This window comes from Ahaetulla prasina, chromosome 4 (assembly GCF_028640845.1).
Source record: "Ahaetulla prasina isolate Xishuangbanna chromosome 4, ASM2864084v1, whole genome shotgun sequence".
In the NCBI taxonomy this organism is placed as follows: Eukaryota; Metazoa; Chordata; class Lepidosauria; order Squamata; family Colubridae; genus Ahaetulla; species Ahaetulla prasina.
The window spans coordinates 81,756,157-81,768,481 of NC_080542.1; the positions used below are offsets into that span (position 1 = coordinate 81,756,157).

At 40.1% G+C, this 12,325-nt stretch overlaps 1 protein-coding gene across 11 annotated transcripts in view; it reads right to left on the reverse strand.

Annotated features, from left to right (window-relative positions):
* The window catches only part of TRAK1 (trafficking kinesin protein 1), a 438,997-nt gene that overhangs the window by 165,420 nt on the left and 261,252 nt on the right, over nucleotides 1-12,325 (reverse strand). Inside the window, exon 1 of one of the 11 annotated variants that reach the window (XM_058184204.1) lies at nucleotides 11,804-12,112. The exons of the other annotated variants lie outside the window; for them this stretch is intronic. Within the exon in view, the coding sequence (XP_058040187.1) occupies nucleotides 11,804-11,906 (103 nt within the window). The 5' untranslated portion in view covers nucleotides 11,907-12,112. Of the gene's footprint in view, nucleotides 1-11,803; nucleotides 12,113-12,325 lie in introns of those variants that run through there. 11 annotated transcript variants of the gene reach the window in all.

The window sequence follows — 12,325 nt, forward strand, 5'->3', positions numbered from 1 at the left end:
TTTTGATTTTCCAGTATCCATCTTCCCATATAATGGTGGGAGCCCATTTGTCAAACCAAGCAAGGCCTAATATGACAGATTCTGACATCTTTGGCGCTTCTATAAATCATATAAGTTCATGATGTCTCCCAAATTCCAATCTAACCAGTTCAGTAGTTTGGGTGGCTAGGACTCCTCCAATTAATGTCCCCTCCACCTGCTCAAACTTAATTGGGTGCTTTAAGGGTCTTGTTTTGATCCATAATTGTTCAACAATTGGAAGCCCAAGTAAACATCTTGTACAGCCTATATCTATTACTGCTGGTACTTCTCCTTGCTCCCTAGTCTCAGGCACCGCCAATTTCATTTTAATTGGAAAGGGGGGGGGGATGGCTGAATGCACCATTGGGTCGTCTTCTCCGCTAGCCTCATCAGGAGGGGCTTCTTTGGCTGGAGGTTCCTTGTTCTCTTTGATGGGGAGGGGAACATCTATGGCTTGGTGGGCAAATTGGGGGCTGTTGGGGTATCTGGGGGCTTTCGTGGAGCCCTTCTGCCTTGGGCAGTCGTAGCTGGACGTTATTGTGGAACTAGCGCAGGGGTCAGACACTCAGAAACTCAATGACCCACTTGTCCACAATGGGTAGCATTTAATCATCCCTGCAGGTTGAATGGGAGGGAGTTCAGCAGGCTTTGAAAGTGGACGTCTAGCCAAAGTCCTCCGAGGCGGCTTCTTGGCTGGGGCTTTGCAGTGTGGGTGAATTTCTCTATCCAGAGCTATGGCACTATGGACTTCACAGGGTATTTTGACTTCCTGATCAATGGCTTCTTTAAAATAGTGTAGGAATTTTCAGTCCGGTCAATGCCCCAGATTCCCTGCAACCCATCTAAACTCCCATATAAAGTCTTTTATGAGTTGATTACCTTGCTTCATCACCTTTATTGTGGCTTCATTTTCATTGATTCGGACTTCATTTCTTCATTTTCATTTAATCTGGCCCGGAGCAGCTCAACAAAGCCATTGACAGTTCAGCAGCTCCCTCATTGTGCAGCTGGGCTATCCAATCGGCCGCATCCCCTTCATTCATCCCATCAGAAATCACAGACGCTAAGTTTCAATCTGTTTCATATAGCTCCATACTGAGTTATAGCCCAGATTCAGCTGAGGAAGTAAGCCAGTTTGGCAGGCTTACCATCAAATGTTGCTCTAAATCAGGGTGGTGGTTGCCTCACTGGTGGATTGGTCCCAGTGACAGGGCTGGAATTTGCTGGTGCACCACGGCGGGTGGTGGGGTGACGCTGGAGGCTAAGCTGGAACCTGCAGCAGAGCTGCTGCTGGTTTCTGGATGTGGGCAGAGACAGGACAGGGACCGGCTGCTGCGCTGCTTGTTGGGCTGCAGAAGAGGGGGAGCTTCAGCCAGCTGCTGGATTAGCCCCCACTAATGTGCCAGTAAGATTGGGGCATATTGGGCCCTTGGTGATCCCCGGAAAATTGGAGCAGAAAGTGCTGGCATCCACTGGCACTGGACCCACCCCTGGCCAGGATTATGCTGCATCTCACTTGAGGAGATTGGGACTGCGGGGCATAACTTCCCACTTCCATCCACTCAAAACATTCTGGGAATCTGGTTAATGATTGGCTTCGAGATGGAGGCAACAGGTTCCTGTCCTGGAAATTTACGGATCCCAAAGCTGTCACATCTTTCCACTCTGGCTTGTGGGGCAACTTCATTGGGCTGGAAACGGCACAATATTCAGACGGTCTCTCTTCCCGTCCCATTTCAGATTGACAACTGTTCCAGGAATCTGACTCCTTGGGCCAAGTGCCTAGTCTTCGTGTCATCTCTGCAGCTTTAATGGCTCACACTACTTCTTCAGAAGGAGAATTAACATATTAGATCCCGTGAACTTCGTTCAGAACTCAAACAACGGCAAGAAGAAGGTGAAACCAACCTTTACATTGATTACTGTGCTGACTGCATAAAAAGAAAAACCTATAATCAAATAGCCATCACTCAACGACACTTCAATCAAAGCATCAAACCATCCAACAATCAAGGCATCCATCCATCCGACAATCAAAGCATCCATCCATCCGTTCAATCAACTGTCGATCAACCAACCAACCTCCAACTACCCGTACAAAACCTCCAACCATCCAATGATCAACCACTCATTGCTCAACCAACCTTCCTCCAACCACCTGTTGTACATAACCCTCAATCAACTATCAATCAAAAGGTATGCATGCCCCTTACCTCTTCAACACCAAGCACTGCAGGTCTTAAATGTAAATTAATAAATGCAAGAAGTATTGTAAACAAATTGCCTGAATTTATCCTCTTGTTAAACAATGGTACATTTGATGTTATATTTGTTTGTGAAACATGGCTGAACTCATCCCTCCCATTAACAAAGAGTATCAAGTTTTTCGATCAGATCGTGAAAACCGCTGAGGTGGTAGAGTGGCTATCTTTTACAAAAAATCACTGAACCTAAAAAATATTCAAGTTGCACATAAATTTTTTGTTCCTGAAACTATTGTATGCAACCCTTAACACCACACTTCGATTCTTACTATGCTACAGAGCTCCTGACTACGACATCGCTCATGCAAATATATTAACCAAACTGCTAACATGGGCTACCTCTTGCCCATATCCTCTCATTTTCCTGGGTGACCTAAATACCTTTTATTAACTGGATAACAAATGAATGTACAACTGAACCAATCCATACGACACTATACAACGCTGTTACAAACCTAGGTCTTGATCAACTAGTAACTAACAATACAAGACTCAACAACTGCCTTGACCTCATCTTTTGCAATAACACAAACTCAATTTATGGACTACAAATAAAAGAACCCTTTTCCAACAGCGACCACTGCATGATAGACTTTTGTCTCAATATACGCCCTCACATAAATTGTCATAATAATAGTACTCCTAACTACAATTTCAAAAAAGCCAACTATGACCTTATAAACAATGACCTCTCATCTCTTGACTGGCAAAATCTGTTCTCAACCTGTATCACTGCCGAAGACCACTATAGAGTTTTCCTACTTGAAATCAATGTTATTGTTGTTCTTGTTAGTTGCGAAGTCATGTCCGACCCATCGTGACCCCATGGACAACATTCCTCCAGGCCTTCCTGTCGTCTACCATCCTCTGGAGTCCATTTAAACTCATGCCTACTGCTTCAGTGGCTCCATCCAGCCACCTCGTTCTCTGCGTCCCCTTCTTCTTTTGCCCTCAATCTTTCCCAGCATTAGGCTCTTCTCCAGTGAGTCCTTCCTTCTCATTAGGTGGCCAAAGTATTTGAGGTTCATCTTCAGGATCTGGCCTTCTAAAGAGCATTCAGGGTTGATCTCCTCTAGGACTGGCCAGTTTGATCGCCTTGCAGTCCAAGGGACTCGCAGGAGTCTTCTCCAGCACCAGAGTTCAAAGGCCTCAATTCTTTGGCGCTCAGCCTTTCTTATGGTCCAACGTTCACAGCCATACACTGCAACTGGGAAAACCATAGCTTTGACTATACGCACTTTTGTTGGTAGGGTGATGTCTCTGCTTTTTAGTACGCTGTCTAGATTTGCCATAGCTTTCCTCTCCAGGAGCAAGCGTCTTTTAATTTCTTGGCTACAGTCCCCATCTGCAGTGATCTTGGAGCCCAGGAAAATAAAATCTGTCACTACCTCCATTTCTTCACCATCTATCTGTCAGGAACTGAAAGGGACGGATGCCATGATCTTAGTTTTCTTAATGTTGAGTTTCAAGCCAATTTTTGCACTCTCCTCCTTCACCCGCATCAAGAGGCTCTTTAGTTCCTCTTCGCTTTCTGCCATTAGAGTGGTATCATCTGCATATCTGAGGTTGTTGATATTTCTTCCGGCAATCTTAATTCCAATTTTTGATTCATCTAGCCCTGTTTTTCTCATGATGTGTTCTGCATATAAGTTAAATAGGCAGGGTGATAGTATACAGCCTTGCCAGACTCCTTTCCCAATTTTGAACCAATCAGTGGTTCCGTGTCCAGTTCTCACCGTGGCTTCTTGACCCGCATACAGGTTTCTCAAGAGACAAATAAGATGGTCTGGTACTCCCATCTCTTTAAGAACTTGCCACAATTTGTTGTGATCCACACAGTCAAAGGCTTCAGCATAGTCAATGAAGCAGAAGTAGATGTTTTTATGGAACTCCCTATCTTTCTCCATGATCCAGTGTATGTTGGCAATTTGATCTCTAGTTTCTCTGCCTCTACGAAATCCTGCCTGTACTTCTGGTAGTTCTCGATCCACATATTGCTGGAGCCTAGTTTGTAGGATTTTATGCATAACCTTACTAGCATGTGAAATGAGTGCAATGGTGTGATAGTTTGAACATTCTTTGGCATTGCCTTTCTTTGGAATTGGAATGTAAAATGACCTTTTCCAATCCTGTGGCCATTGTCGAGTTTTCCAAATTTGCTGACAAATTGGGTGTAGCACTTTTACTGCGTCGTCTTTTAAGATTTTGAATAGCTCAGCTGGAATACTGTTTCCTCCACTAGCTTTTTTGTTGCTCAGATTTCCTAAGGCCTATTTGACTTCACATTCTAGGATGTCTGGCTCAAGATTAGTGACCACCCCATCGTGGTTATCAGGGATGTTAAGCTCATTGTTGTATAGTTCTCCTGTGTAATTTTGCCACCTCTTCTTAATCTCTTCTGCCTCTGTTAGGTCCCTGCCATTTTGGTCCTTTATCATGCCCATCTTTGCATGAAATGTTCCCTTCATATCTCCAATTTTCTTGAATAGATCTCTGGTCCTCCCTATTCTATTGTTTTCTTCTATTTCTTCGCACTGTTCATTTAAGAATGCATTCTTATCTCTTCTAGCTATTCTCTGGAATTCTGCATTCAACTGAGTGTATCTTTCTCTTTCTCCCTTGCTTTTCACTTCCCTTCTTTCCTCAGCTATTTGCAAAGCTTCCTCAGACAGCCATTTTGCTTTCTTGCATTTCTTTTTCTTTGGAATGGTTTTAGTTGCTACCTCTTGTACAATGTTGCGAACCTCCGTCCACAGTTCATCAGGCACTCTGTCTATCAGATCTAATTCTTTAAATCTATTTGTCACCTCTACTGTATATTCATCAGGGATATGATTTAGTTCATACTTGAGTGGCCTGGTGCTTTTCCCTACTTTCTTTAGTTTAAGCCTAAATTTTGCAAGAAGAAGCTCATGATCTGAGCCACAGTCAGCTCCTGGTCTTGTTTTTACTGACTGTATAGAGCTTCTCCATCTTTGGCTACAGAGCACATAGTCAATCTGATTTCTGTGTTGACCGTCTGGTGATGATGATCTTTTGGCTTCCTACTTTAGCATTCCAATCCCCCATGATGATAAGGACATCATTTTTTGGTGTTAATTCTATCAGGTGCTGTAGGGCTTCATAGAAATGGTCAATTTCATCTTCTTCAGCACCAGTGGTTGGGGCATAGACTTGAACTACTGTGATATTGAATGGTTTGCCTTGGATTCGGACTGAGATCATTCTGTCATTTTGGGGATTGTATCCCAATATTGCTTTTCCTACCTTTTTATTGATTATGAAGGCCACTCCATTTCTTCTGAGGAATTCTTGCCTACAGTAGTATACCTAATAGTCATCTGAATTAAATTCACCCATTCCTGTCCACTTGAGTTCGCTGATTCCTAAGATGTCGATGTTCAGTCTTGTCATCTCGTTTGACCACATCCAGCTTGCCTTGATTCACGGATCTTACAATCCAAGTTCCTATGGAGAAAAAATCTTTACAGCATCGGACTTTCCTTTCACCACCAGATACATCCACAGCTGAGCGTCCTTTCGGCTTTGGCCCAGTCGCTTCATTCTTTCTGGCGCTACTAGTACTAGCCCTCCGCTCTTCCCCAGTAGCATATTGGACACTTTCCGACCTGAGGGGCTCATCTTCTAGCGTCATATCTTTTTTTCCTTTTTGTACTGTCCATGGGGTTTTCATGACAAAGATACTGGAGTGGGTTCCCATTTCCTTCTCCAGTGGATTACATTTTGTCAGAACTCTCTGCTATGACCTGTCTGTTTTGGGTGTCCCTGCACGGCATAGCTCATAGCTTCATTGAGCTACGCAAGCCCCTTTGCCACGACAAGGCAGTAATCCATGAAAGGGATTGTATACAGTTATAGAGACTAAATTGATTCTGAATTTAATAACTGCTGCGAGATTATTGATTGCACAATATTGGAAAAAAGAAGACTTACCTACAGTTGGAGAATGGACTAGTAAAGTATCCAATTTAGCAGAAATGGCAAAAATTTCTGCCTACTTGAAAGACTATATACAAGAAAAATATATTTTGGAATGGAGAAAGTAGATGGATTATATTCAAAATAAGTATCAGATTAAAAAATACCAATTAGCTTTTGAGTGAAGTTAGGATTTGTTTTGTATTTGTAAGTTTAAGAAAGAAGGTAGTGATAGTGGGAAGGTGTGAAAGGACTGAGGATTATGTCTTATGTTATATTTTAGATTATGTTTGTTAGATATAATACCCTGTATTTTGTTCTGGGAAGTCTTGGGGGAGAGGGGAAAGGGGGGGAGGGGGAAGATTATAAATTGATTGATTGCCAATGTACATGAATAATTGAAGAATTAATTAAGTTGGAATGGTGCAAAATTGGGCCTGCTCAGCAACCACTCCAGAAGGGAGAGGGTAGGGAGAAAGAAGAAGAGAGAATGAAGAAAATAGGTAGATAGGTAGTAGGGGGAAAAGAAGGAGGGGAAGTGAGAGGGTCAGAAAGGGTGGAAGTGAGAAGTGGGAAGGAGGAGAGGAAGTAGGAAAGTGAGGTGGAGGAGAAAGTAAAAGAAGGTAGAAAAGGGTAGAAAAGTTTAAGGAAGGGAGTGGCAGCTGGGAGGCCCGATTGAGTACAATGGGGAGGAATAAATGTTGGATAATTGAATGTATTGTACACTGGTTAAATTGTTGGAAATATTATGGAAAATAAAAAAAAATTTGAAAAAAAAAAGAATCTATACTTTTTTGGGAAAGGAGGAGAGGAAGATCCTTACAATAACTTTGGCTCTAATCGGATCATATAAGCATATAAACATATGCATCAGCATCACAGTGCAGATAAATGAATGACTGAATTAATTCTAAGGAAACACCACCTTCTTGTTCAAAGTAATATAACTTATAAAGGCTCACAACAAACATAGAGCACTATTTGTAGACTGTAGCTAGTTTTGTTTGCTGTTTTATCTTAAAAGAATATTACTACTACAGTTTTATTGACTGAGTGTCTCTCAGTGAGGAGACATATAGAGAGGAGACAAGATTAGATACAACTTTTCATATTCTCAGATGTCCAACTAAAAGACTAATAAGGGTTGGAAACAATATGATTAGGTTATTTTTTTTTAACAAAACTATTTGACTTCACACTAAGGAGAATTTAAAAGATCAGTAAAACATGAGGGACCAGCTACACACAGCTATTCTAAACTTTATCTGGCATGATAGTCAACTTGTTTAGGAAATCTCAGGGAACAAGACAAACTTTAGTGGTAATAATTAGAAGGGGAATTGGGGAGTAAATATTTGCTCTTCACAAACATTTGCTCTTACTGCATCTGAAGCAGAGACTTTCTAAATACATTATGCTAAATAAATAAGGAAAATAAGGAAAATGTTTGAGACTATCCAAACTGTATAGGTGGTACTTGACTTGCAATTATAATATGGACATTGATAAGGTTATGAGGTGTCACATGACTGTGTCAACATACTACGGCTTCCAGCACTCCTTATAGCAGTAGTTTACTAAGTTTATTAAGAATCGTGAGTGCTTAAGCAAATGTACACCCCAATTCAGGCCATTCTGGGTTTGGTTCCACACCACAGCCCTGATAAGGGTTTACCTTTATTTCCCCCATCTTGCCATCTCTGCCTTTTAGCTATTCTGCACCCTGCCTCAGAAGTGCATAACACTGGGGCTGTTTTCCATCCTGCAGAAAGCCACCCCAACCTGTGTTAGCAAGCAATTGTTCACCCAGCTGTCCTTCACACTGACCTTTCATCTTTTGTGCCAAGGGATGAGACCAAAGCAGGAATGCCTCACTGCCCTTGCTGTCTCCTTTCCAGACTTGGGGCCAGCATCCTATCCTAGGTACTTCAGTTTCTTCAAGAAATGCTTCCTATACATGGCTCACGAATCCACCCCAGGAGCACAATGCCAAGGCACAGTTCTCGTGAACCCCCAGCAAGCATTCAATCAGAAAAATGCCTTCTTTTGCGGTTCCCAGGAGCAATCTTTTGCATTTTGCAGCTGTCCACTGATCTGGGCTTTATGGAAGAGTGGTTGGATGGAAGTCTCTCCTCAGTGCAAAACATATGAAAGCCCACTCGGAGTTTGCAAAAGTTTGTGAGGAACAAACTCTAAGTGGGCTTTCATATGTTTTGCACTGAGGAAAGGCTTACATCCAGCCTTTCTTCCATAAAGCCCAGTGATGGTGCGTTCCCACAGAGAGGGACTCCTCAGGGCGCTGTCAGCCAAACAGTATCGACTAGCGGCCCCCAGGGGGAGGACCTTCTCTGTGGGGGCTCCTACCCTGTGGAACGAGCTTCCCCTCGGGCTTCGACAACTACCTGACCTTAGGACCTTTCGCCGCAAACTTAAAACCTATTTATTTCGTATGGCTGGACTGGCCTGATTTTAAATTCTAAATTTTAAATTTTAATTTTAATTGAATTTTGATGGGTTTTAAATTTCTGTAATTTTATGGGGTGTAATGTTATTTTAAATTTTCTGGCTAATTTGAATCAGTTTTTTAAGGGTTGTTTTAATTATGGTGTATGTTTCTGTTTGTATTTTATTTGCCTGTTCACCGCCCTGAGTCCTTTGGGAGAAGAGCGGTATACAAATTAAAACATTATTATCATCATCATCATCATCATCATCATCATCATCATCATCATTATTATTATTATTATGGTTGTCCTTCTGGAACTCTGTCCCATCTCCACACAGGATCTCTGGAGCTCAGTTAGAGTGACCATCAGATTCTTGGCCATTTCTCTTACTAAGGCCCTTCTCCCAATTGCTCAGTTTGATGGGAACCAGCTCTTGGAAGAGTCTTGGTTGTACCAAACTTCTTCCATTTGAGAATTATGAAGGCCACTGTACACTTAGGAACCTTCAGTGCAGCAGAAATTTTATTGTAGCCTTCCTCAGATCTGTGCCTGGCAATAATACTGTCTCTGAGTTCTGCAGACGGTTTGACCTCATGGCTTTTGTTCTGCTACAGTATGCATTGTCACCTTCCTACAGTATGCATTGTCACTTTCCATAAAGAGGTGTGTGCCTTTCCAAATCATGTCCAATCAACTTAATTTACCACAGGTCCACTCCATTCAAGGTATAGAAACATGTCAGCAATGATCAAGAGAAATGGGAGGCAATACAGCTAAATTTCAGCTAAATGTTGTTGCAAAGGGTCTGAATACTTATGTCAACGTAATATTTGTTTTTTCTTTCTAATAAATTTACAGAGTTTTCTAAAATTACCATATTTTTGGGAGTATAAGACACATCTTTTTGCCCCCAAAAAGAGGGTGAAAATCTGGGTGCGTCTTATACTCCGAATGTAGCCCCACGCAGCTTCTCAAATGGAGGTTTCAGAGGCTGAAAGAAGCTTCAGAAAAGAACCTCCCAAATAGAGCTTCAGAGGCTTTTTTTGTGAAATTCTGTTTTGGAGGCTTCAGAGGCAGAAAAAAGTTATTTCTGAAATGGAGTTTCAGAGGCAGAAAAAAAAAAGCAAAAAAAAAAAAAAAAAAAAAAAAGCAAGGCACAAAGCTCACAACCAAGGAACCTGTTGCTAAAATTCACCTCTGGGAATGATTGGGGGTATTCCGGAAGGCCAATCCACCTGCCAATCAGCTTTTTTCTTATTTCCCCCCCCCCCAAAAAAGTAAGGTGGGTCTTATACTCTGTGTGTGTGTTGGGGGGGGGGGCGCGGGCTGGTTGTTTTTAAGTCCAAAAATGAATCATAAATAGCTTCAATCTGTTGTAACTTTAAACACTTATTAAGCAATTAGTTTTAAGTCAAGGACTATTTGTAACTACTGTCTACTGGCTTCTTTCTAGGAAGATAACATGGTTACCTGCTCTTTCAATACCAACACCCATTCCAACATGGAAGAAGAGCAGGATTCTAAGGTGCATGAGCCATTTAGGCTCAAAAAACTTCTTGTATCAACCATTATACACTTCAGTTTATATATTAGATCTGTCTATCACAGGCAGAAATTTCATTTGTGACTCTTTGAATTCTTTAACAAGTCAATGAGGAAAAATTCACTGTGTATAGAAATATGCTCTATTCAACGAAAACTTTTTAAAATTAGGAACCAAACATTATTTTAATACCAAAACATTAGTAGTCAAAAAGAGAGAGAGATTTCAATAGACTTGTGCTAAATGTAATATCAAAGACTTTAAGGCAGGGGTCCTCAAATGAAGAGGCAGGAGACGATACAAGTGACAACAGCTCTTTGGTTTATTGTGATCCCAGCAAAGCCAACAGGCAAAAACCCCTCTTTAAATAGTATTTTGGCTGAGGCATCAGCCAATCAGCAACGTGCATTTTCCCGCCCAATTTTCCCTCCTAAAATTCAAATACATTACAAAAACATTAGCTATGAAATTCACAAAATGGGGAACAAAAAGAAAAAGAACAAGATGTAATATCCTTAATAAGAGTCTTCCAGCAGCATACTCTTCAGATCTTTCTAAACTGAACTGAAAGCACAATCAAAGCTTAAAGAAGTGCCAAAAATCCATGAGAATATGCAAGGAAGATAACACTCAGCTCAGTCATCAGTTGGAATTAACACATATCAGAAAAGGACATGATTTACTAGATACAAGAAAGACAAAACAAAAACTGCAAATAACTTTATTGGGAAAAAAGGGGTTCAGATTTTTTAAATTTATCAGTTATTGATTTCCAACAACAGCAATTAGACTATGGAATAACTTTTTTAAAAATGCCATATGCTATTAAAAAAAATTATAGTTCTTTAGAAACTATAAGTTCCTTAATTAGTTAAATTATGCAATTGTTCTCAAGTCATTATTTTGTTTTAGTTGGGGAAACAATTCTGCTGCAGAATGGTTATTTGCCAAAACAGTTATGCATTACAGAATTTAATTATCTCCTTTTGCAGTGTTAATTATGCAGGCACACAGGCAAAAACCTTTCAAGAGTAGCTCTTTAAAAAATCTGATGGCAGCTTAGAACAACATTGCTATAGGAATATCACTGAGCATGTCATATTTTTGTTATATTTTTGCTGGGGAGCAACAACAACAAAATGATTAGAGTTTACTAAAAACTGTATTCTTAGAAGAATGTAAGTTCCATCTCATTTTGCATCTCTTAAGGGAAAAAGCCTTCCGTTATGTTTCTATAGATCCTTATTTCTCTTTTTTCTTCTGTATCTCAAGAAACTATAAAGAATACAGCAACTGGTTATTACAATGCTTTTAGTCCTTTTTGAGATTTTTTTCTATTAGCACTAAATTATAAATTATACATATCTTTTTCTTACATCTGACATTAATCCCGTATTGTAACAGAAGAAAACAGCATTTCACTGATAGAATGAACTTTTAAAAGCAAATTACCAAATAAACCTGAAAATATTATTCAAATTTACTATACAAAAGCATTAAAACCATAACCCTATTTTTTCAATAGTGTGTTACTACCACACAACTGATTTTTATACATTCTTATAAAAATAATAGACAAGGAAAAATACCTTCTTCCAAGAAATCAAGGTTCTCATAACTTCTGGGTTTACATTCATTGTTACAAGTGGATTCAAAGCTTTCATCTTCATATATGGATTTTTTCAGTGACATTGCTAAAAATCATCATTAAATAAGATCTTGTAAAATAATGCAATTCCACTATCTGCAGTACAAACCAAACGAGATTTCCATATAGAAGAAATCAATCTTCTTGTTTAATATTCTTCAACTGGTATGGCTGGGTAACCTGTATACTATGATCATCATGAAAGGTGGGGCAAAATACAGAACAATAAGTGAGGAGGAAATTATAAGAATATTTATTCAATACTAGAGGTTATCCATATAATATAAATAGCACCAAATTATAATCCTTTCTTTGAATGTGTCTCAAAATAAAACTGAACACTTAAAATTTTTGTTCCTTTAAAGCAGATTTTATTTAAATTTTAAATAATTATAATCCTCCCTACTCTAGACAAAAATGGTAGTTTCCTATAGGTTTCATAGCAACTGTACCAGGAAGTAAA